Consider the following 27602-nt stretch of genomic DNA (forward strand, 5'->3'; position numbering starts at 1 on the left):
GAGACTGTAGCTTCATTTACATCTGTGAAGGTTTTACAGCATTCTACCCAACAGACAACAAGCAAGTCTCAGATATCATTATGTGTTTTACTTTATAAACATACTGTTTCTTAATCAGCCAACTGCAGTCGATCACTGACAATGGGGTTCAGCTTTTAATATTATTGGTTACTGGATTACAGAGGTGTCATATGACCATTTAAAATGATCAGGGTAATCCCCATTTCACCTTCACTATTAGAGGAATAATGCTGGCCTTGCTAAGAATCATCTTACACGTATGCTTCCAAATCAGGCTTACAGCTCAGAACAAGGAGATGGCATGAGCTGGAGATCTCCTTCTGTCCCCTGAAGGAGAAATACCCAGGGGATACCTGAATTTCCCTGGGGATTTATATATTTTTTTTTAATTTATTTTTTTTTTTATGCTCTGGTTCATCTCTGCTGGATTTAGAGGCATTTCTGGGAAGGTACACTGTGAGCCCATCATATTGTACTCAACATGAGTGCGCTGACGGAGGAGGCAGTAGAGAAGTATTTAGATGCCAATCCTGCATTTGCCAAAACTTACTATGACAATAAATTCAGACCTGGAATTTTATTTGAGCTACTGAGCACTGAAAAGACCAATGTGGACTTCAACGCCTATCATGATCTAAGCAGCGTGGAAGAAAGCGAGATAGTCTTTGACCTGATTAGAGGATTCCAGGAGAACCTCAATGTTGAAAGATGTGTCTTCAATGTACTCAAGAGGCTCTCCTTCATTATTCAGGCGAACCGTATGAGCTTGTTTATGTACCGTATGAGAAACGGTACAGGTGAGTTAGCCTCCAGACTCTTCAATGTACACAAGGATGCCACCATGGAGGAATGCCTGGTAGTACCAGACTCTGAGATTGTTTTTCCTTTGGATACTGGCGTGTTGGGATTTGTGGCACAGTCTAAGAAATTAATCAATGTTGAAAAGGTGACTGAGGTGAGTAATTCAATGGAAAAATCTCCTTTAAATATAATCAAATGTCATTTGCAAATGTTATTCCTTATGGCTTGTAGGAAAAAAATTGCTAAGGCCTATAGGCTATTGTGTACTTCTACTAGTAAATCAGCATAACTGCACAGCAATAATGCAGTGCATGAGTTCGAACAGGTCATGTACAATATACACTAATATCTAATCTGGGATTAAATCCTTCCATTACAAAGCAGTTCTACCTCTAGAAGAAAGGGGCAATGCAGAGTGCTGGTGTCACACTGCAGAATGGAATGTATTTTCTTAGAGCTTTGCCTTGCGTCACCTGAATAGCGGTATAGTTCTCTGTCTGCTAGACAGCAATCAGCTTTAGAAAAAAGTGTGGAAGAGGTAGTTTGGTTTTAAAAACACAGCAAGCAAGTAGCTTTACCACACTAGCAAATATGCATGTGTGTAATTCAATAGAAGCCCTGCAGAGCTAAATTGTGTCTGAGAAGATAATCCCATTAAGATGATACAGGTAGAAGGCATGTCAAGGAGAGTCACATTGTAACTAATATTGTTCTACAAAATGTAAATCTATCCACAGAGGCATGTTATCCCTTTTTTATATAAATACTCGTAGACCTGCTGTGCCAGTGTGTCTTAAATTGATGATTAAAACGGTTATCTCTTAGCTCACCGTACCCACCGGATTAAATTGTTGAATTCAGCCTTGGGGAATATCATCACAGGATGTTCATTTATTGGCAATCTACTTAAAAAAAACACCAGCAGGGTTTTTAAAAGTAATGGTATTGACTGTCAGCTTCACAGTAAATCCATGTAATGTCTCTTTCTTTTATAATTCTGTCAATACCAACATTGTGCCACTTTGCTTCTGTCTGGTTATTGAATACCAGGGTCTCTGTTCCTTATGCTGGCCATACATTATACAATTTTCTTTAGAAAATTGCTTTAGATTTACCAACAACCATATAATATGAGGTCAAACCTAAACAACAATTGTATCCAATTAGGCAGGCCCTTGCACTACATCTATCTATCTATCTATCTATCCATTCAGTTGTATCCGACCCTTTGCGATTGCATGGTCACTCGTAAACTACTTTTTCCATGAATTCTCTTAGCAATTATTTTACAGGGTAGGTTGCCAGGTCTTTCCCCAACCCCTACCATGCAGGAGATCCCACATGGCCAGGGACGAAACTAGGACAATTTAGACAAGAGCCAATTAACCTATCAGCATGTCTTTGAAGTGTGGCAGGAAACCGGAGTACCCGGAGGAAACCCACGCGAACACAGGGAGAACATGCTTACACTACATAGTTGAAGGTAAATCTAAAAGGAAACTGTGCAGAAATTGGACAGAAAATTGTATAGTGTATGGCCAGCCTAACCCTCAAGGGATGTAAAATCTAAGGACCCTAACTCACATTCATACATACACATAGTAAGGCTGGCCATATATTATACAATTTTCTTAAGACGTTTGCTTTAAATTAAGCAAAAAACATAACATGAGGTCAAACCTAAACAACACTTTCAATTGTATCCAATTAAGCAGGCCCTTGCACTACATAGTTGCCACCAGGAAGGTACATCTTAAGGAAATTGGGCAGAAATTGCATAGAAAATTGTAAAGTGTATGGCCAGCCTAAATTCTATCATTATATCATCAGTTTCTAATGAAAATCAGAAGGCCCGATACCAAATGTGGCACTGGTGGGCAGGCATTAAAGCTGAACTACAGCTATATCTTCTTGCACAGTTGTACAGGGCACTTCTGTACTGATTTTGCTCACTCTGTTTTCACTGCACACTGTGAGCCTATCATAGTGTGCATTAGAGTGAGCAGCAATTCAGATAGAGCTTGACTCATTTCCTGCTGGAGAACATCCACAGTCTTTCAACCTTTTCCTACCTAACCTGACTGTCCCTGGCTCAACCATTGGATTTCAGTTCTTTCAATCACAGAGGCTCATAATCACATGTGAGTGCAACCTAGGGTGGTCTGCATGTAAATGCAGTCTGCCTAGGAACTCTCACTCTTCCAGACTAACGGCCACCTACCAGGGAATGTTGATTTTTGCATAACTCCTGCCAAGAGTCTTCCCACTGCTTATACCAGGGCTGAGGGCTCTTGAGAGAAATGCTAAGGCACCTCCCACAAGTCATGATCTGCCTGCATTGCATAAAGGAGCATTGGGACAAAGTGGTGATGTCACGGAAACGTATAATATGTTTTGTAATGAAAGCAGAAAGGTCTTATTTAAAAATGTCATTAACATGTTAATGAAGGTCAGGGAGTACCAGGGAAAAAACAGCCAATAACATAAACATAAGAGTAGCTATCACAAGGTGCTTCAAAGTACCTCCATCAGTAAGGAATCTCCTAGATTGTAAGCTCGAAAGAGCAGGGCCCTTGACCCCCTCGTGTATTGTTTTGTTACTGTATTGTCTCTTGTACTGTCCCCCACTATAATGTACGGCGCTGAGCAAACCTTTTAGCGCTATATAAATACTGTATAATAATAATAATAATAATAATAATCCAGTCACTATCAGTTTTCTGTGTTTCAAGCACATCCATTTAGCACATACCATACCATCACCCTATTAGCTGTAACGAGAACTAAGTCTTATGATTATATTATATTAGAGGCCCAATTCTCATATTCCAATACATTGCTACACGTATATTTTATTTTGCAACATAATTCCTGGCCCACAGAAGTACAAATGCATCACCTTGTTCACATTCAACACATTCTTACAACTTTTGGCAGTTGTTACATAATTATTTACTCTATTAATGGCTTTTTAGATTTTTCTTCTGAAAAAGAGGAATCATTGATATAAGCAATATCATGCTATTGACATATCTATAGATAATGAGGCATGATTATCCTAGGAACCAAAGTTACTTATGTTACATATACAGTGGCCCTGTACTATCACAATATTGTATTTACTGTAAATATCAGCAAGAACTGAGTGACATTTTTGGGTTGGTGACTCAAAATTAGGATTAGAGTCAAAGTGTGCAGAGTCAATTAGCTTAATTCACACACATTCTAAGAAAACAGTTTAATTCTTCACAATACTCAATACTATAATAAAACGTACATATACTGCAATGTCTGCATTTGGAAGTCCTTCAATCATTTTGTTCCTCCAAACAGAAATTACCCTTTGCCCCCAATTTCTGGGGTTATGGTGACTGCCTGGGGAATACAAGCTAGAGCCTGAATTTGTCTGGTTCTGAATGTGTTTCTGCGAGTAACATTGATGGACTCAATAAATAGCAGCTTCAATGACATATTCCACTGAATCATATTCCAGTTTACTGATGCCAGAAAAAAACAAGCTGGAAGCTGATTAGTTGGTACATATTACACATAGTCATTGCAATGTATTCTTCCTTTCAAACCCATAATTATAGGAAAGGCTCTATAAAATATGGGGTATAAAATAAATATGGAAATTGCCTGGGTATTACTGTAGGGAACACAGAGGGAGCAGCAGTTTCTGGGTCTCTGCAGTGATCATCCATGGTTTCTCCTTCCCATTCGTTATAGATACAAATCAACAGTACATTATGTTACCAAAAAAAAGAAATACACTTTTCTTAACATCCATTTTGTGGTTTGATCATCTATTGTGTGAATATATACTAGCCATGTCAGGATTGAAAAAGGATAACAGTAGAACATTATGGGCAATACTGGTAATGCAACTGGTTTTGCGATATTAGAAGAGCCCAGTTTAGGAAGTGGATCAAGAATTTATAGCCCACAGTGCTTCGTCACTGTGTGCTGTGACTGGAATTTTTCCATGGTGGATAATCGACCATAGGAGCACATAAAAATCAATTCTTTCCTTTTTATTTATTCACACCACAAATCTGGTGTGATATGCAGAGTACTGCAGAAAAATGCAGACATGTTGCCAGGGGCGGACTGACAACTCATGGGGCCCCCGGGCAATAGGGGATCATGGGGCCCCTGTGTCCTTGCCCAAGCTCAAAAAAGCCTATGAAAAAGGTACCAGGGGCATCTCATGGGGCCCCCTACTGACCCAGGGCCCTCAGGCAGTGCCTGAGTTTCTAAATGGTCAGTCCACCCCTGCATGTTGCATTTTTCTGCAAATCACTAGAGGTGCATTTTATCACACCAAACTGCAGCAAGGCACACCACACTGCTGTGTGGAGACATGAATGATATGTCATGATGTCATTTTTCATAGTAAAAAAATTTAAACAGTGCAATGTTCAATGGGCACTGCATTACCCTCCTAACGGAACTCATACAGACGCTAGCATTTTACTATGTAGTCTCATGTGAACAAAGCCTTAGCTTGTGGAATTGGGATTATGGTATGTTAGGCCCAATACATAGGTAACTGACCCATCCTTAAGCAGAATCTTACTAATCATGACTTTTGTATTTACAAAAATTACACTGTTCAACAAATTTTTATTTTTTGCCAGTTTTGGAAACAAAGGGATCCATTTCTTAATGAATTTCACATTCTGAGTTCAAATATAACAATGAAATTTGTCAATTGGCTCTAGTTTTTCTGTAAACGGAAAGTTTTCTACTATAGGCGTAATGACTACATAATGCACAATAATTATATAGATAGATGTCTTTCCACAAATATAAAGCAAGTGATATTGACTACATAACAAAGCCTAAATGGCATAATATATTACATAGGATTACCAAGAAAAATTATAGCCATAAGCTAAGTTGAATCATTTTAATACTTAGGATTCTCACTAGTTTTGTCTTCAGTTTGTGTCGGTTTTGCTTCTCTTGGCTTTTCTCTTGTATTCGAGGAAAGGGCTATCTCTTACAACTGCACGTGACTACATGCTTCAGGTTCTTCCTCACTTGACTCAACCACGAAGGATTCTGGTGCTTTAGGAATTGGTAGCCCCTCTCCATGAGGAACTGGACGTATTGCCGATGGAATATTTGGATAGTGCACAGATAACTTTTTCTTCTTATTTAGCCCTTTTACAATTGGAGGCACCATACAAAAGTAACAATTACTAACATGATCTGTTGGCTCTCTCCAAATCATTGGCACAGCGAAAGGCATAGATGCCTTTTTTCCATTCAACCATTGCTCCAGTGCCGTCCCACAAGAATTGCAGCATATATGTGGTGCCCAGCTCTTGTCCTGGTCTCCTATCTTGCAGCCAAAATACAAGTTGTAGGTTTTCTTAATCATTCCTGTTATCCTCCTTTTTTGTGAGATAAAAGTTATTTCACCGCAGATATAGCAGAAATTATCTGCTTTATTCACACAAGTTCGAGGCATTACTGAGTAGCCTATATAAGCATAAAACGAAATGTAAAGACGCTGTCGAACTACAATCAGCTACAGATACTGCAGCTTTTATGCAGTGAAGTGATGCAATTAAAGGCTAATATTGTATCATCTCAGTATACATGCAATTTTCTATTAGTCACCAGTATCAATTGCGCAATATGCAGCTGAAGTTGCATCATAGTTTTGAATGGCTTACGTCATTAGATGGGTGAATATATCATGGAAACTAGAGCCAATCAACATTTTTTAGGGTCATTTTCGTTTTCAGCACCCCAAAATTATGTAAGATTAGCTAATTTTATGCCCAAAACTTTTTACCTGTTGAACAGTGTTATCATAAATTATGAAGAAATTTTTTTATAAAAAGACCTGTAAAAGTGCCACAACATTTTCCTGCAGGAATTGTATTAAGACTATAGGCAGGTAAAATTTAGGGCACTTAATTTGAATTATTCTCATGAATTACTAATGAGAAGACATGAGTTTTGGGTTCGGCCAACCGAAGCTGTTCATGGGTTGAGAAAATAGTGAACTAATTCCTGTTGTGGATCCTGTAGACAGAGTGGCCTAGTCAAAGTGTTTAAAGACCATGAACATACTCACTGCAATGATTTGGTAGTTTTGTACAGTGCAATAAATACATTATAATGCTGATTTTTTTTTTCTTTTAAAAGCTGCTTGGTGTTGACAAATCAGTGTAGTCAGTATTTAAAGACTGTGCACTTACCCACTACAATATGTTAGGGGCTTTTTACAGTGAAATAATTACACTCCTATGTATATCCAGTGGTTTAAACATGGCTGGTGTGGGTCCTGTTGACAAAGCAACCTAATCAGAGTGTTTAGAGATTAAACATTTACCCTCTACAATATTTTGGGAATTTCTTACAGAGAAATAAATACACTGTTAATTTGATTTCTTGAATCATGGTTGGTGTTGGTCCTGTTTGCAAAGTGATCATGTAGACTAGTCCCATCACACACTTTCATGTGGATAGCCTGAAGTACATAGGTGCTGGAAAAATTACCAGCTAGAAACTAGACCACTTTGTCAACATGAGTCAACAAATATCGCCAGCTTGCCAAGAATCTTGAAAATAAAGTCCATCTGTTAATAAAGAGATCACAACATCACAACAGTGAAAGTGCAGTGTTTCAGAGCCATGCAGGATTCGTTTAATCAAGCACTGTGCTGAAGGCCCTCTCTGACTCTCTGAATATTATCGGAAAAACAGTGGACACCCAATTTACCCCATTGTAGTTAAGGCCCTCTCTGACATAACACATGCAGAAGTGTAGACTAGGACCTCAAAAGCATATTGTGCCTTCTTTAGCTAGTGGTTTAGTTTTAACAACCAATAGTTAACGTATATCTGAAGTCAAATTTTTGTTTTGTTTTCGACAGAGTAGAGAGGGATTAGAACACCTTTCAGTTTTTTTGTTATTGCTGTCTGTGCCCTCTTTCTTTGTTCTGTTTGCCATTGTCATGAAAAGTGAAAGTAAAAGAAAATCCCAAATTTTGGGTTGTCCCCAGAACAGTAATAGAGGGGAAATCCCTCAATGGGCACACTAGTTCTGGTGACCCTGGTGACAACCAGAGATTCCCTCACTTTGGAGGGATTTCCTCTAACTTCCTTTTTTGGCTATGGGAAAGGAAATGAAGCAAAATCCTCACAATGGGACACAGATGGCTGAAAAACCTGACCAGTGTTATCACCTCTCTTACTCTATCAAAAATGAAACAAAAATTGTTTTGCCTTTAGGTCTACTTTAATGAAAGTGATTGCTTGTAAGCATTGTTGCCGAATCAATGTCAATATAAAACATTTTAAATGATAAACAAATGTTAATCTTGAAATGTTTTTCCAATCAAATAACATAACATAAAATATACTGTTGGGCAGGAGGGAAAATAGCTGGGTCTGGACCAATGTTTGGCCCTTGGCACTATCATAGGCCATGTTTCTGTCCTTGTATCTTTCTATCTTTGACTGTTGTCCTTTCACTCCTCAAATAGGAAGATTTAATCTGGTTCTCTCTGTGCTTCAGAAATATCCATTTTTTCCATTAGAGACATTCCTATCTCTATTTTCTCTCATCTACAAGGTGGAATTCTGTAAAGCCATGCAGCCACTTTTAACATTAAAAAAGTGCAGCACACAAAGGGCAGCTTTGCCTGTGTCAGGTACAAGTGACAAACCCAACTTGTGTGACGGTGGTCAGCATATGTCCTTGGGTTTTTCCCTTACAGGTATTCCTCCAATTCAGTGGAATCAGACCCTAGATTGGATGTAATGGCAGCTACACACCTCTATTGTGTAGAAGTGTGCAGTGAAGTGCCACATGCAGAAGGCATCTTTGCCTATTTCAAAAACTAGTGTGAAACCTTGTCAGAGGGTGGGCAGCCTTTTTATGTTAGGTGTTAGCCCTTAACCCATACCTACAAGACCAGTGGATTCAGCCAGCATCAGGAGATGTAGCAAAGAGATTTTTTACTTCAGCATGTAGCACTTTGTACTCCCTCTGCAGTGGTGGCATAGATGCCCATAAGATTTTCTCCTTGATTTGGGAGGAGTGAAAGGCCCCCTTTGAATTCACCCAAAATATCTTTCTCCTCCCTAATGCCAGCACTACAACCCTCTTCCTCACTGTCATCAAACCAAAACTCCTCCTCCTGACCATCAGCATCCCAACCCTCCATCTCTTTACCACAAGAGCCCCAACCCCCATCTTTTTTTTTGGGCTTGGGCATTTAGAAGGGTTGTACTGTGGTTATGCGGACCTTTCCGCTAACCATGTGGTCTAGAGATACAGAAACATTACCATTGAATATGTAGGTGGATATCAAACATGATCTTCTGGGGTACAAACCATTGTGGTGCAGCACAGGTCATAAACTAGTGAGGGAACAACTGCACTAGCTGGATGGCAGGAATTGTAAAGTCAGCAGTTTTACAAAGTTGTCATTGAGATGCCCAACATGGCGCTGATTGAGGCACTTTATTTTTTTTCCTGCTCCTACCCGGTCAAGCTTGCTACTGGGGATGGTGAGGAGGGGTTAGAAAACTTACAGTGAGGTGAAAGCCTATGCTGGGCCTTACTTGACATGGTCCCATTCTGACCCACTTTCTGACCCACAGATGTTGCAGTGGAAGCAGTCGCTGAATCTTGGGTCATTGACCAATTTGTCCACAGTCCAGGGTTTAAGATTTAATTGTTTATATATTTATTTATTTCCTATAACTTTTCCCATCTCTCAATTCATGCCTGTTTCTGCTGGTTAGAAAATTTGCATCCACAATTACCTATAAAAAAACTTTTTCCCCCCCTAGTAACATTGTATATTAAATCAGGTTGGGGTGCTGCTTTTGCTAAATATAAGAAGTGCAATAATAAAAGTAAAAATTGTATTACAAACAAAATCTGATGCCTGAATGTGGTGTCGCTGACATTGTCAGTGGAAACTGTACTGTTACATAACATCACTTACATAAAGGCATCTCCCAAGCATGTAATTGAAAGGAATGGTGTTTTTGCCATGTCACCCATAAATTCACATGAAAAAAGGTTCCTCTCCGCGCTGAATAGTATTTTTTTAAACTTACTTTTGCCATTGTATATGTTCTCCAGAGCAGTGCCCAGTTCACCATGCCCATTGTTTGACAGCCCCTCCTTATTACTCTTGAAAATGGCCAGAATTGATTTTCAAGATTCACCTCCATTTAAGTTTGGGTTAAAGTTTGCAATCTCTGAAATTTGCGATGAGCTTGACTATCACCCTGTGAACCAAACCGAGCATTTATTTACAGTGTACCTTTTCATGAGTTACAATTAGGAGTCAGTCTAGTCTATGAAGAATCAACTTACGCCAGGGAACAGGACAACATATTATAAATCATAATGTCTCACTAGGTAAACTGATAAGGACATGTTGTAAAAGAAAAAGAGTAAGGGTGTTGACAATAACCAACACAACATTGCTAACACAATTTTTATCTTGGCTTATACACAGCCAGTCCAACTCTTCCAGGATGGCACATCAATAAGTGCCCTTTCCAGAAAGTTTGCTGTGTCTCCCAGCACAGTCTCAATTGCATGGAGGAGATTCCAGGAGACAGGCAGTTACTCTAGGAGAGCTGGACAGGGCCGTAGAAGGTCCTTAACCCAACAGCAGGACCGGTATCTGCTCCTTTGTTCAAGGAGGAACAGGATGAGCACTGCCAGAGCCCTACAAAATTACCTCCAGCAGGCCACTGGTGTGAATGTCTCTGACAAAACAATCAGAAACAGACTTCATGAGGGTGGCCTAAGGGCCTGACATCCTCTAGTGGGCCCTGTGCTCACTGCCTGACACCATAGAGCTCGATTGGCATTTGCCATTCAATAAAAGACTTGGCAGGTCCGCCACTGGCACCCTGTGCTTTTCACAGGTGAGAGCAGCTTTACCCTGAGCACATGTGACAGATGTGAAAGGGTCTGGAGAAGCCATGGAGAATGTTATGCTGCCTGTAATATTATTCAACATGACCACTTTGGTGGTGGATCAGTGATGGTCTGGGGAGGCATATCCATGGAGGGACACACAGACCTCTACAGACTAGACAATGGCACCCTGGCTGCCATTAGGTATCGGGGTGAAATCCTTGGACCCATTGTCAGACTCTAGACTGGTGCAGTGGGTCCTGGATTCCTCCTGGTACACGACAATGCCCTGCCTCATGTGGCGAGAGTATGCAGGCAGTTCCTGGAGGATGAAGAAATTGATACCATTGAATGGCCCCACACTCAACTGACCTAAATCCAATAGAACACCTCGATGCCAGGTTGCTCAGTGATGCTCTGGTCCAGATCTGGGAGGAAATACCCCAGGACACCATCCATCATCTCATTAGGATCATGCATACAAGCACGTGGGGCCCATACAAGCTACTCAATACCATTTTGAGTTGCTGCAATGAAATTTCAGCAAAATGGACTAGCCTGCTGCATCATTTTTTCACTTTGATTTTCTGGGTGTCTTTGAATTCAGTCCGCTGATAATTTTTATTTCCATGAAATGATGGGGCATCCTTACATTCCTTACACATTACCCAACCCATATCAGCATAGATATCCAGCATGCTATTTTTCCCCATTGAGATCTGATTGTTCCTTTAATTTTTTTGACCAGTGTATTTAAAAAAAAAACACCTTTTTTTATTATGTGGTCACATCTCTGTTCTCAGCTGTATGCACTTGGAGGGGTAGGGGTAGAGAAACAACATTACACCAGTCTTCCCAGTGAATGTTTGAGCAGGGAAGGCATGTCAGTCTTGGCCATTGGAGGACAGGCAGGCTGTGCTCCCAGCACGGCCACAAAATTGACCATGCTGGGATGGATGTGCTTCTATGTCTAGCATTGTCAGTATAAAATAGGAAAGCAAGGGAACTGGCAGGATCACCTGAAAGTTCACACAAAGCAAGCAATGCAAAGAGAACAGGATACTACACAAGTACATGGTACAGCAGGCACATATCAAGAATATGAATTGTTGGGGTAACATTCTTTAACTGAGCTGTTGGCTTTAAAGTAAATTTTTTTGTTAGTGGAGATTTAAACAAAAATTCTTACAGGGTGGATAAACTGTAGGATGATGCTGCCATGATGGAAAGTTAGGTGACCACTAAAACCAGGGGTATTTAAGGAATGCAAACTTCAAAATAATAAATTTAGTTTGTAAATGTGGACTATCCCTCCACCAATCACTGTCAGAAAGGGTGGCAAGTAACCAGGGGCAGACTGACAACTCATGGGGCCCCCGGGCAATAGGAGATCATGGGGCCCCTGTGTCCTTGCGCAAACTCAAAAAAGCCTATGAAAAAGGTACCAGGGGCATCTCACGGGGCCCCCTACTGACCCGGGCCCTCGGGCAGTGCCCGAGTTTCCAAATGGTCAGTCCGCCCCTGCAAGTAACAACCTCCTTTTCACCAGCAGGTAAAGAATTATAGTCATGTATTTATCGCACACCATTACCCTTCACATGTGTTAACAGGACATGTAGGGATTACCAAATCGCTTTGTTATTTTGAGTAAAGATGTACTTCTCTGTCATAAGTATAAATCTGATCCTTACCTTTTTCATGAGACCTACACCCTAGGCAGCATGGATCACATTGCAAAGGTTATTATTAGCTTTTATGTTGTAGAGATCTGAAACAGGGAGTGGATGACTAGTTTAGCACAGTGGTTCTTACAGTTTTTTGAGTCATGCCCCCCCATTTAAGGATCTGATAAAAGCTATGACCCCCCCCCCCCCTTCTCCCCAGAGAGATTCACATAAAGACAATTTTGCATGCAACTAATATATACACTTTATTTTATTAAAATATGATTGGCTGGTACATATATGACATACACAAAGTTTGAATTAAGTAAACAATGTTAATGAAACCTGCTCCTTTTCATGCAAAATGTAATGGCCATTACAATAGCTCATTATAAAAATTAATCTACTACTAATACTACTGCCACTAGTAGTGACTACTGTATTTTCTACTACTATTACTACCGCTTCTAATCTCTAATCTCTCTCTCTATTCCGCGCCCCCTATTATCTATTTTATTTCAATAAATGTAAACCTTTTATCTGACCGACACGGACCCCCTGAACACCATCAATGGATCACTTAGGGTTGTATTTCTCAACCTTTTTTCAGTCAAGGCACCCTTTAAAATTATGGACAATCCCAAGGCACCCTTTAAAATTATGGACAGTCTTCAGGCACCCCATTCTAAAATGAAGTGCCTCAATGCTGTCCATAATTCTAAAAGGGAACCCATTCTAAAATGTGAAAAACTATTCTACTAGTTTTATATAACGCAGCAACATCCACACACGTAGGACACCCAACATTAGAGGTGATTTATACTTCTAATGCAAACACACTATTGCACACTGATACTGAGTAATATTCCAATGTTTCTCTTCTCCCTCGGTTTTTCTCTATCACTGAGCTAATGTGATGCCAGCACTGATGGAGAGGGACAGGGAAGGGTCAAACTAGGATGCTGTGTATGGAACTGACATGCTCCTTATCAACTGATGATGTCATTGGATGTTAGGACGCCGGTGGCTAGAAGGTCGTAATGGTGCACAATGAAAACCTGTGACTTTGTGTAACTAAAAGGAAGACTTGTTCCACACGCTGGCTTGTATACAAGTTTTGGGCAATTTTTAGACATTTTGCCAAGGCACCCCTGAAGAGACCTCAAGGCACACCCAGGGTGCTTGGGCACCCTGGTTGAGAAAGGCTGACTTAGGGGACCATAGACCCCAGATTAAGAAACCCTGGTTTAGCAGATCAGCAGGTACTATTGTGTACCTGCAGAGTCTTTGGAGGGATAAAGCACAGGAAAATGCAGATGTGAACAGCTTCTTTTTTTATTTTTTCTGTCTTGACATACTGTATACTTAGAGTGCCTTGTGGACTTACAATGAGTTAAGAAGATCAGCAAAGCAAAATCAGGAAACAAGGCCTGCCCACATCATGATCAGATATGGCTACCCTTGAAAACTATACAGTACATAGAACACTTTTCTGAGATTATGAACATTGATTTAAGAATTTGGAAATTTGACAAGTGGTTGATAATCACCACACTGCACCACATCCCTATTTAAATTCATACAAAATAGGTGCACATCAATAATCAGAAAAAATGTATTTAACTTTTTTTACAATTTATTAATGTCAGTAAAATGACATTTAATGTGAGAATGGTTATAACAGACTTAACAATCACAGAACGCTTGACTGTTTATTGCAGTGTACAGATGATACTTCCCGACATGTTTCGCCCAACCTGGGTTTCTTCAGGAAGAGAAAAAAATCTGCAATACAGTGTAAAATGATATCAAAGATACAAAATTACACAATTATTTTTCAATACAGTGCATAGATTTATACTTCCAGCACACTAATTGTCCAGATATGTATGAACCCCCTGCTTACCCTTTTGGATTATAATACCAATATCATTTTTTGAGATAGAAATAAGCATGTGTTGGATGAAAGACAAGCGTCAGTGTGATTGCAGAAGGTATGCAAATGACCAAATTCTAACAAGATAAAATATATTTATTTATTTCAGGTACTTATATAGCACTGTCAATTTACACAGTGCTTTACATACATATATTGTACATTCACATCAGTCCCTAACCCTCAAGGGGTGTGCAATCTAAGGTCCCTAACTCATATTCATTCATACACATCCCAGGGCCAATTTAGACAGGATCCAATTAACCTACCAGCATGTCTTTGGAGTGTGGGAGGAAACCGGAGCACCTGGAGGAAACCCACACAGGCAGAACATGCATACTCCATGCAGGAGGTGCCATGGTCAGGAATCAAACCCATGACCCATTTACTGCAAGGCAGACGTGCTAACCACTAAGCCACTGTACCGCCTGATATGTAAAATATATGCATATAAACATCAGCAATTCTATAGAGAAGAAAAAAAAACGGTGGACAATACCCAATGACAATCGCTTACAAAATAAGGTGGAGCTTAAGAGCAAATAGCAAATAGCCACCACTGGGCATCAGAGGTCTCGTTAGTAAGGATTCCACACTAAAAAAAAAGACGTTTTGTTTTGCCCACATAAAAGCAGCCACAGAAGCATTTCATTAGATAAACTATAGCTGGTGTTTGGCAAGTAATTCTGTGCCCAATTTGGTGAATTAAGCCATAAGGTAAAAGTACATCATGGCTATAGGACATTGGAAGTGTGAGAGCAGATTTAGAACATGAACTCCATTTTTTTTTTTCAAACTTGGTTTGTTTCTGAGTTCATTCGTGGAATTATGTAAATGTGGGGTTGCTTTCCAGAAAAAGAAGGAGACAACTGTTGTTTCCAGGTTAGGAATATTATTTTCCTAGCATAGAAAAACATTCACAGGAAGGATTTGGTATGACTAGGAATTTCCAGTTTTCCAAAAATGCCCAGTAGGCTTTTCTTGCGATTGGGAAAGATGTGCAGTCATAGGACCATTTTGATAAAGCTAATAAAGAAAGGGAATATTTACTTTTCCTGTTGAACATGCTCCAAGACCACGACTTCTTTAACTGCTTCCTGACCGCTCTATAGCAGAAATACTGCTACAGGGTGGTACGGGTGCGCAAAATCACGTATATATATACGTGATTTTGCATTTCCGGGTAGGGGACGGCTGTCAATCACCGGGTCCTGGCCAGTGATGACTTGCTGGCGCCCAGAGATTGTCGAGCATCTACGACGGGGAGGAGAACTGTTTGTAAACAAAACAGCAAGTGCACACTGCTTTCCATTGCTGTGCATAGCAGAGCCATGCAAAGCAGTGTGCTTACAGTGAAGCACACAAACACAGACACAAGTAAAGCAGTACACAGCACACAGTTAACCCTTTGATCGCCCCTCATGTTACCCCCCTCCTGCCCAGTGCCATTAGTACAATGGCAGTGCTTTTTTTAGCACTGATCACTGTATTGGTGTCACTGGGGATGTCAGTGACACCAAGTCAGTTCCCCCCAGTGTCCCGCTATAAGTCTCTGTTCGCTGCCATTACTAGTAAAAATGAAAAAAAAACCTCCCAGTATATACTGTGTACCGCCGTTTGTAAACACTATAAATTTCACATAAACCAATTAATTTAAACGTATTGGGTTTTTGTCTTAGCAAAGACATGTAGCAGAATACAGTTTGGCCTAAATTTATGACGGAATTTGATTTTTTAAACTGTATTTACTGGACATGTGTAATAGCAAAAAGTCAAAAATATAGTTTTTTTGTTTTTTATGGCATAAATAATAAAAACCGCACAGGCGATCAAATACCACCAAAAGAAAGCTCAATTTGTGGGCATTTTTCAGGGGGGCCCGGAAGAAGGGACGCACAAGGCAGCTGGCAGGTGACTGACGATGGGGACCCGGTGAGTGCCAGCACTCCATGAGCTCACTCACTGCTATACTCCAGGTCAGCGCAGCGCTTGGTGTCAGAGAAGGTTTGCTTCTGGGCTGAGCTGGGTGACAGGTGAGCGATCCGCAGAAGCAGAGAGAGGAGCCAGCTGGCTGCAGCTATGACAGTTGCTGGGTGGCAGTGTTGTGTGTATGGAGGGGAAGCAGTATGAGCAGAGAGAGGCAGACACGTCAGCAGGAGACAGCACAGCAAGGAGAAGGAGGAGGAGATTAGGAGAGGATGGAAGGATGGGATATTCTGCTCCATGGAGTCTGGGGAGATCACAGCCAGGGAAGACTACAAGTACCAGCTGTACCCAGGATCCTGTCTGCTCTGGCTATGGAGTCACAGATCTGTAATTGTACTACACACATATTACATCTACTGCTGTTATATACTGTTATAGTGAGCAGATCTATACAGCCAGGAGGACTACAAGTACCAGCTACACTGGGGATCCTATCTGATCAGCCTAGTCTCTCTCTCTTTACCTCTCTCTCTTTATCTCTCTCCCTCTTTAGCTCTCTCTCTTTATATTTCTCTCTCTTGATCTAATTCTCTCCCTCTTTATCTCTCTGTTTATCTCTATCTATATATATCTTTATGTCCCTCCCTCTTTCTCTCTCTCTCTCTCTCTCTATATATATATATATCTATCCTTCTCTCCCTCCCTATTTATTGCCCCCCCCTCTCTTTATATCTCTTTCTCTCCCTCCCTCTTTATCTCCCTCCCTCTATATCTCTCTTTATTTTTCTCTCTCTTCCTCTCCCTTTATCTTTTCTTTCTCTCCCTCTCTCTTTTTATATCCCTCTTTTTCTCCCTCCCTCTTTATCTTTCTCTCTCTCTCTCTCTCTCTCTATCTCTCTTTATCTTTCTCTCCCTCTTTATCTCTCTCTCTCGCTTTATATCTCTTTCGCTGCCTCCCTCTTAATCTCTCTCCCTCTACACTCTCTCTCTCTTTACTTTTCTCTCCCTCTTTACCCCCCCCCTCTCTCTACCTTTCTCTCCCTATTTATCTCTCTCTCTCTTTCTCTCCCTCCCTCTTTATCTCTCGCCCTCTATATCTCTCCTTATCTTTCTCTCTCTTACTCTCCCTCTTTATCTTTTCTTTCGCTCCCTCTCTCTTTTAATAACTCTCTTTTTCTCTCTCCCCCTTTATCTTTCTCTCTCTAGCTCTCTTTATCTCTCTCTCTATCACTCACTCTTTATCGTTTCCTCCCTTTTTATATCTATCTAGCTCTTTATTTCTCTCTCTCTCTCTACTGTTCTCTCACTCCCTCTTTCTCTTTCTCTTTCTCTCTCTCTCTATCTTAATCTTTCTCTCCCTCTTTCTCTATCTTTAGCTCTCTCCCCTCCAAATTATTTGGGGGGGGGGGGGGACAGATGTTAGTGTTGCCCAGGGAAGCACAAAACCAAAATACACCACTGATGTGCAGGTCTTTGGCGACTGAGTGAATGACACAATGACCAATATTTCTGTAAATTGAAATGCTCTTGTTTTTCCTAAGACTTACACTCCCGGCTCCCATACAATGAGTACAGTGAAGGATAACAGGTCACCAACTCTTCAACACATCCATTCATAAAATGTATTGTATTCTTTTCACAGAATACAAAGTGTTCTTTGATTGGAAGAGGAGAGATTGTGACGGCCATTTGCACCTTGCCTCCTCCATTCACAGAATGCCTTTGTGCAGCACCCCCTAAGGATCCACTGGTGAATTAAGTCCTATGTCCCCCTTTGAGCAAACACAGGCAGGTAGTATTTTATTCTTTCTTCCACTGGTTCGGAAAACAGTCTAGGGTTATTTCTAAGAAGTTAGGTTTTTTTTGGAACAATGAACTTGGATAGGGATTGGGAGCATGGGATACCGCATAACTGAAAATGGATATCTTGAGGACTCCTCAGTTTCTGAGGAAGAACAAAGCTATGCACAGTCACATTTCTTTCAGCATTGAGGGCCACTTACTCACTTAGCCACAGGATCAACTGGTATTCACCAGAATCTTCACAGTAAGGGAGATGTAGACTCACACCACCATAGGACAGCTGGTGTCTTCCCTACCAGCTTCCTCCTGGCTCTCTCCCATGAGCTTCTCCAGATCTAACCTGATCTCTGGACTTGAACTTGTGACTAGACTCCCCAGTTAAGCCTTGCTGGGACCTCAATGTCTTAACAAAGGCTTCTCTAGCACTCTTGCCCCTAGGGGCAGAGTCCCCACACAGGGGGCTCCTCCTGCAGGGCTGGACCCAGGAACACTGCGCCTGCTGACCAGGCCTTAGACTTTTTATGGACTCTCTCTCCACCTTTCGGGACACTTCCCAGGGATTGGATAGAGTCCCATAAGTATACTGGCTGCTGTTCTATCCTTCCTCTCACTATGTTGTAGAAATCTCTAGAAGACAGGGGGAATAACAGAACAGCAGCCTGTGAAACACTGAGCAACCCTAGATAATCAACCACTGCTCCACTGATTACAGAGGAACTAGCTACATGTTTCTAGCAGCCTACACTGCCTTAGGAGGGTGCTATACCTTGCAAAGAATGGAATTAATAAAAAGAAATGTTCATACTATAAGTGTATAAAGAACAATCCAAACATAAATGTTTAAAGCAATACAGTCCAAAAAGTCCAAAGTTATTCACAGCAGCTTGCAGAAAGACCAGTATATACTGTACTTTTCTACGCAATAGTATACAAATTGCAGTTTTATGAATGGAGGAGGTGGAGTGCAAGTGCACTATCTTTCATTGCATTCATTGTATGTGAGCCAGAACTGTAAAGTGTCAGCACCAGAAGTTCTGACAAATGCAGTAGCTATCTAAACACATGACTCACATAATTAGAGGTAATTTATACATACACAGCAAATGTGCAAAAATATTTTTTCTGTGAGTTCTGCTCTAAGGAGCAGCAGTAGACAATGCATTCGAAAAATTCTCATGTGGAGCAGTATATGTGCATTTTTCATTTGGGCTCTTTATATTTTTACTACATACTGCAGACACTACCTTGGAAGCTGCAGGTCACTGTCGATCCATGCTTTATGTGTATTAATATGGATTGATGTAAAAAAAATGACAGTCCTATTTCTCTTTTGCCAACATCTGTAATATATGCTCATAACTTTTGTTTTGACTATGAAGATCTGAAAGATAAATTACATGGGGTTCTAATGGCTTGATGGTATACAACACATCAACAAAATAAGCAGATAGTTTTAGATGCTAAAAATGTAGATGCTATATAGTGCATTCCTAGAGTATTAAGACCCCCCTTCACTTTTTCCAGTTTTGTTATGTTGCAGCTTGATACTACAGTTGTTTAAATTCTCATTCTTCTTTTTTTGTTTCATTAATCTACACTCAGTACCCCATAATGAAAAAGAGATAACCACATTTTAGAAATGTTTGCAAATGTATGAAAAGTGAAAAACTGAAATATCACATTGCCATAAGTGTTCAGACCCTTTGCAACAATACTCGAAATTTAGCTCAGGTGCCTCCCATTTCTCTCGGTGTTCTTACACCTTGATTGGAGTCCACCTATGGTAAATTAAATTGATTGGACATGATTTGGAAAGGCACACACCTCTCTGTAAAAGGCCTCAGCTGACAATGCAGACTGTACCTGAGCAAAAATATAAGGTCAATTGAACTGCCGGCAGAGCTCAGAGACAGGATTATTGCAAGGTACAGATCTGGGGAAGGCTACAAAAAATTCTGCTGCTTAAGGTTCCCAAGAGCACAGTGGCCTCCATAATTCTCAAATGGAAGTAGTTTGGCACAACCAGACTCTTCCAAGAGATGGTAGCCCAGCCGAACAGAGCAATTGGGGATGAAGGGCCTTAGTAAGAGAGGTGACCAAGAACCTGATGGTCACTCTGACTGAGCTGTGTGGAGATGGGACAAAGTTCCAGAAAGACCACCATCACTGCAGCCCTCCATCGATCTGTGCTTTATGGCAGAGTGGCTAGATGGAAGCCTCTCCACATGAAAGCCCACTTGAAAGTGTCCTGGTTGTGCCAAACGTCTTCCATTCGAGAATTATGGAGGCCACTGAGCTCTTGGGAACCTTGCAGCAGAATATTTTTGTAACCTTTCCCAGATCTGTCTTCTCCAAATCTCCTTTCACCTTGTGAGTGTTGCCTGTCTGATGGCCATCTCTATTTATAACCTCATGGATTCCCTGTATGCTGTACATTTTCTCCTTTGCTATTTGCTTCCAATTTCTAAAGACTTTATATTCCATGGTACCTTACTGCCTGCAAGCAGTGATTCCTGTACTGGCTGCTCCTTGTAAATCTCTTCTCAGCACCTCAGTTGTTCAGAAGGCAGGCTATATGACGTGTGACACAGCAGTGCCTACTCACAGGGTTTAGTGAATATGTGTCATAGTATTCAAGGAAATAAATGTACGGGGATCTTCACAAAGTAACTTCACAAACTTCAAGATCATTCAGATTAGTAGATGTAGGCTAGAAATAATTGAAACACAATGTGGAAACGAATATATGATTTTACATTTTGATCATAGATATGCTTTAAGATCTCACACTTCAGATATACAGCTATTAGCCTTTAGCCATAGGAATGCCTGGGCACAAGAAGAGCACTGCTAATTTTTTTTTTTTTTTTTTTAATTTTATTGAGTTTTCAGGAAAAACATAAAAAAAACTACAAAGTCCATTTACAAAAGAGAAAAACAGGGTAAGTAAAAAAAATTGTACTCTCCCCCTTACCCTCATCAGCATCATTGACAGGATAAAAGATGATGCATTACTCCTCTGGATCTCACACAAAATAGAGAGCTACTATATATAAATTAGGCAACATGTTATAATCACACAGAGAAAGTACCACCACATAGCAAACATCAAGCCGCCCAGCAGCGGAGGACAAGTCCCACAGGAGACCAAAGGGAGACCTGGTGGAATTAAACGTAGTTCAGAAAAGGGATCGCTTAGTGATGGACCCCGATATGCAGAGCAGTTCCTTACATCTAAATCAGGATGGAAAAGGCAGTAAAGTCATTGCAGTATCAGGATTCTCAAGCCATGGGGACCACACTTTATCAAATTTGAAAGAGCATCATCTGCTGCTGTATGGGACTCTATACCAGGGCTTGACAAATTTGCTTTGAATCTAGGAGCCAGCTAAAAAAGTTAGGAGCCAGTTTTTTCATTAGGATAGCATGGTTTGCCAGCATCCAGGCCAAGGCAACTTTTGGGTGACAAGCTTCATGTGATGCTATTTGCAGTGAGGCAATCACAGCAAAATCGCACCACGTTTTAGGCACTATTGAAAATAATGGCACCTCAACCTGCATTTTGCGATCACAGCGATTCAATCTCAAAATACCCAGGTGTGAATAGAGCCGCCCTGGTTCACACATATGCAATTCTGGATTTTCAAACTCACAACTTTGCATGACAGGGTAGATATTATGTGTTCCTATTGAGATGGTTCACACAGATGCGATTCACAAGCATTGCTTTTTGAGTGCCATTACGAAAAGGGTCTTGTGCGAGTTTGTAGCAGTGCGTGGTATGCTGAAATAAGTGTTCACAAAGGAGTTTTTGCATTGAAGTCAATTGGAAGCATTTTTGCATTGAAGGCAGTGGGAGACATTCTTGCATTGAAGTCAATGGGAGACATTTTTGCATTGAAGTCAATAGGAGATGGTTTTGCATTGAACTCAATGGGTTGCAATTTTGCATTTTTTTATTGAAGTCGGGGTAGCACAGTGGCTAAATGGTTAGCACATCTGCCTGGCAGTACTAAGGTTGTTGGTTCAAATCCCAGCCATGGCACCTCCTGCCTGGAGTTTGCATGTTCTCCCTGTGCCTGCGTGGGTTTTCTCTGGGTACTCCGGTTTCCTCCCACACCCCAAAGACATGCTGGTAGGTTAATTGGATCCTGTCTAAATTGGCCCTAGTATGTATGTAAGTTAGGGACTTTAGATTGTACGCTCCTTGAGGGTTAGGGACTGATGTGAATGTACAATATATATGTAAAGCGCTGCGTAAACTGATAGCGCTATATAAGTACCTGAAATAAATAAATAAATAATAAGTCAATGGGAAGCGATTTTGCATTGAGGCCAATAGGGGACGTTTTGCATTGAAGTCAATGGGATACAATTTTGTATTGAAGTCAGTAAGAGCGTTTTTACATTGAAGACAATAAGACGCAATTTTGCATTGAAGTCAAATGAACATGATTTTGCATTGAAGTCAATGGGATGTGATTTTGCATTGAAGTCAATGGGAAGTAGTGTGTGAACCCAGGTGCCAGCATGCAATTTCTAGTCGCCATGGCGAGCTGGTGCCTGGGATTTGTCGAGCCCTGCTCTACACAATGGAAGAACATTGTTTACTGTTGATTTCAACTGCCATGACCTCATAAATGGAGAGTAGGACCAGTGCCCAATAATCACGAATAGCTGGACAAGTCCTGAAGATATGGAGAAAGTCTGCACTGATAGCAGAACACCTCCAACACTCCATAGACTGGGTAGCCGAGACCCTCCTTACCCTGGCTGGTGTAAGGTAATAACAATGAATAATTTACCTCTAGCTGAAATCAAAGGATGTCAACTCAATCATCATTATCCAAAGTGGGGAGGTCCAGGGCCCATATATCCCTGCATTTAACCAGGCCCTGCGATGTAGGCTACTGAATAGCTCTGTACAGCATTGAATGGATCTTCTGTATGAACTCACTTCTTAGAAGAGATTCCATTTTCGCTGTCTCTAAGTGAAGGCAAAATTAAACTGAGCAGAGCAAGTGTGCTATAATGTATACCTGAATTGAACATGTTTTCTGTGTACAACGCTACAATTACTCTGGTACCCGTGTTGGTATGTGAAGACTGAATATTAGTAAAAAAGTCTTCTGATATTAGTGCCAGCAGACTTTTGTGGAATAAAACCCGTTTGATCAGGGTCTACCAATGTTTCAATAACGCTAGACAAACAGGTTATCAGAACTTTAGTGACAACATTAAGGTCTATGTTAAAGTGGTTGTAAACCCTGACATATACCCAGTGAAGTGACTGGCCTCAGGTGATACACAGAGATGAAACAAATCCTCCTACATAAGTTGTACCTGTTTATTTATAGTCATCTTTCTCCTACATTCATTAAAAGTGCAGAATTTACAAAGGATCTCGCAGTCCTGAAAAGAAGGGGGCAGAAAGCTGAAGTTACACCAGTCAGGAGAGTTCTGAGAGCTGATTGGAGGGAAGGAACACCCCCCCCCTCTCAAACAGCACACAGGAACTGAGTTGAGGCTGTCAATCTGCTGGAGCTCCCTCCCTGTCACCATTTTTCTCTTGGTGTCAGGACAATTCATCAGAAGTGATGCTTATAGCAGAGGAATGAGGCAGTGGACAGAAATAAGTCTCAGTGCTCTGGATTGGGACACACACATATTTCATCTCTGAGGTTTGCAACCAGTTTAAGGCGCAATATAGGTCTATAGAAACCACAGTTCAAAGGTCCTTCTCTGGTTTTTGGATGAGAGCTATATGTGCTTGCTATATGGAGTCAAGAAGAGTATCTCGCTCATGAAAATCCACATAAAGAACCCTAAGAGCTAGGTGATCAATAGTGATGGGCTTTATGTTTGAGTCTGCACAGCTGTCAGATGGCGGAAGCCAGCATTAAGAGTGGAGCGTTTTTTTTTTTCTTTTTTCGGGTCAACAGTGGCGGCGGGCAATCTTGATTGACGTTGGATCTACTTCAGGGGACATTTTTTTATTTTTGTTTTTATTAAAGGACTTGTCAAAGACTGTTTCCTGTCATTTTTACGCTACACTTTTTTTTTTTGTGAATGGGTACCATGTACTGCATACTTATTTACATGGGGGGGGGGGCAGGATCTGGCTCCCTTGTTAAAGATGGCTTCCAGATTCTGATAATCCCCCTGCCCCCAGACCCCCACAACCACTGGCCAGGGTTGTGGGGAAGAGACCCTTGTCCCCATCAAAATGGGGACAAGGTGCTTTGTGGGGAGCTCCTCCTGCCCCAAAGCACCCCCTATGTTGAGGGGATGTGGCCTGGTATGGTTAAGGAGGAAGGGTGCTCACTTGTCCCCCCCCCCCTTTCCTGACCTGGGCTGCATGGATTTTGGGGGGGGCCCCAAACCATATTTAAAAAAGATGTTGACGTGGGGATTACCCTCAAAATCCATACCAGACCCGAAGGGTCCAGGGTCCAAACACAGTCCAGCATAGTTGCGCCATAAAACCCAAGAACCAAATAATAATAAGTAGGAAATAAATGCCCCTCAAGTCCATGGGGCCACGTCCTCAGATCTGAAGGCTGGGGTCCAAAGAATTCAGGAAGTATCCCAGGACTCCCCAGGGGAGGGGGAGTGACCAAAAGGTAAACGAAGGGTGAAATACAAGTCGTATCCAAGGAGAAGCAGCATGACCGTTTTGACTGAGACACAGCCCAAGATTCTCGCTGAAAAACAAGGGGGTATGCCAGATACATATGGAAGAAAGGTCCTCTCTATGCCTGGGTGGATGGCCACATGGAATGCCCAATCAGAAATAGATAAAAAAAGGGGGTCATCGGGCAAATCAGGGAAAAACAGGGTTCTAGGGGCAATGTAGGAAACTAGCAATATAGGTGATGGGTCCTAGGGTTGACAGGCAGCACACAATAGTTATCGTAGAAATTTCTTCCAAGTAGCTGCCGATGTATCAAATAATAGACCTCATAGACCACTCTGGCCTTTCTAGGGTATAACATGCTGTACAATATGCCTTTAACCCTCAGCCTTCTCTGGACTTCTAGGAAGATCTCCCGATGTCCTTGAATTTCTGAAGAGAAGTCTGAGAATAGCATAATAAAGGCATTTTCAAACTTTAATTGGGGTTTATTTTGAGCTTCAGATTTGGTGGGGTCACGATCTCTGTAGTTTAGGAAATGCACCAAAAAGATCAGAGAGAAATGCACCAAAAAAGAGATTAGATCGGCCAGACAGCAGGCAAAATGGCAGGTGCACGTGTGCAGCAGGAGCTAAAAGGAAGCTGCAAGGGCCATGAAAAGGCTGGTGCAGGTATGACTTGGAGCCAAGGGCACTTGTGGAGTCCAGGGGAGTTCTCCCATTCACTGACGAACGTGCAGAACAGCAGCGGTAGCTCAAGCAGGTGGGATAAAGAGAATCCTTGGAGCTCCCTGTAGTCACATCTCTCCCTGTTCACATTGCAGCCCCACCCCCTGCTAATTTTTAGGAGGAATTCAAGACGAAAAGTACATTTTTCAAGGTACTGCTTAGGCACAATTAACATTTCTACATGTTCCTATGTCAATCTTCACTTAATTAGGGTCTACTCTAAGTAATATACTGTATGTCAAGGTCATCTAGTCAGTTCTGATACCTGGCTATTTTGTCTTTAAGATGCTCTTCTGTTACGTTCAGTAGTCATTATGACAATAGAAAGTAGTATCAGAGCTAACACTGGGAGATATTTCATCATGTTATGGCATGTAGGCTAACCAGATTCCTCAATACTACTTGCACAACCTGTTTTTACATAGCAGTGCCAATAAATTATAATTTATAGTGAAAGCAGCAAACTGTATTTAACTTGACTTGTATCAGTTGATAATAATGCATTATCAGCATAGTTGCTTAGTTGTTAGCATAATGTCAAGTTAAATAGAAATCCAATTTTCTTGTTGAATTGAATTAATGACAGTATTGCTTTTAAATGTTTCATGGAGCACTTAACATCATGTGCAATCATCCAATGGCATTTCTGTGTAGCATTTAACATTTATTACAGAAACGCAGGGCTTTACATATGAAAAAATATGGCTTAAAGAGGGTCTTTAGTCTGGAAAAAAAATTAGGTCAGCAGCTACAAATAATGTAACTGCTGACTTTTAATAAATATGCACTTACTGTACCAGTCCAGGGATGCAACGCTTGTCTTGGCCCAGTTCTTTGCCAGATTTTGTGTCCCCAGCTCCACCATCTTGGAAGTGGATTGATGTGCCTTTCTGTAGCTTCATAGGTGATTCCACACTGAGCATATACGAGTCACGTTGTGCTTTGTAAATGGACCCACAGCCTCCTGGGACACATCAAAGGTTGCAGAAGAGAAGGAGAATGGCCGAACTTTTGCTTAGATCGCCTAGGCAATCTGAGTGGAAGTGGGAGTGGGTACCTGCCAGGAATAGAAAAAAACCCTCCAAAAGCGTTGTGAGGGGGAGGAGGAGAAAAAGCGGAACTTTTTTTTTCAGGTGAAGTTCTGCTTTAAATAGCATTAAGCAACTCAAATTAATGGTTACATAGTTACAAAGTTATTCTGGTTGAAAAAAGACAAAAGTCCATCCAGTTCAACCATTAAAAAAAAAAAAGTTATAATCCTACACCCACAGTTGATCCAGAGGAAGGCAAAAAAAACCAGCAAAGCATGATCCAATTTGCTCCTGCAGGGGAAAAAATTCCTTCCTGATCCCCCGAGAGGCAATCGGATATTCCCTGGATCAGCTTTCCCTATAAATGTTAGTATCCAGTTATATTCTGTGTATCTAGGAAAGAATCCAGGACTTTCCTACAGCAATCCACTGAGCTGGCCAGAACCAACTCTTGAGGAACACTATTCCACATTCTCACAGCTCTCACTGTGAAGAAACCTTTCCGGTGTGCAGACTATTAACAAAAAAAACAACTAAAAGAGCACTCCAACCCCCCCAAGTCAACAGAGCCACAAGCCCAGGAAAATGGTGTGAAACCCTTAACTGAGCAATGATGGCCACCTTCACCTTGTAGATAGCAACTGTTGCCTCCTATGCATCAACATGTTTTATAATTATACATAGATAGGGTAGTGTATTGACTATTTTACACTTGTTGATGTTTGTCTACATATTTGACAGTCATATTTTCATGAATTCCCATTTGTTGTTAGAAAGCCAACCAGGCTACATGGGCTTGTCCTTCCAAGAGGGCCTGTGTAGTGCCAATAGCCATTTTGATCACATCCCACTATAATCTAAATAGTTTTCTAAGCAATATTTTTTCTTCTTTCGCTGAACATTTCTGAGTCACCAGAAACGTGGTGTTGTTAAGGACTGGATGGAGAGAATTTTAATGTATTTGTTCTGTTAAGTGTGTTGCTTGCCAGTAATTTTGTTCTGATGATGAGTTTTCCTGAAATTTCTTCTTGGAAAAATGGCATATGTTTTTAAGTGCAGCCTTAGCAAAGACATATTGAGGAGCTAATATTACCTCACATCGGTAAACATAAAACAATGTGCCATCTAGTCTAGTCAATTTGTGC

The 27602-nt window shown here is 41.0% G+C and overlaps 1 protein-coding gene across 2 annotated transcripts in view; it reads left to right on the top strand.

Moving 5' to 3' along the window:
* The first annotated feature begins 465 nt into the window (after positions 1-465).
* Positions 466-27602, top strand: part of PDE6A (phosphodiesterase 6A) — a 120126-nt gene continuing 92989 nt past the window's right edge. For both annotated transcript variants that reach the window (XM_089656753.1, XM_089656752.1), the window contains exon 1: positions 466-976. In XM_089656753.1, coding sequence (XP_089512879.1) covers positions 503-976 — 474 coding nt within the window. In that variant the 5' untranslated portion in view covers positions 466-502. The remainder of the gene's footprint in view (positions 977-27602) is intronic.

This window comes from Staurois parvus, unplaced genomic scaffold (assembly GCF_062004578.1).
Source record: "Staurois parvus isolate SC_StPar_1 unplaced genomic scaffold, SC_StPar_1.0 ptg000934l, whole genome shotgun sequence".
NCBI lineage: Eukaryota > Metazoa > Chordata > Amphibia > Anura > Ranidae > Staurois > Staurois parvus.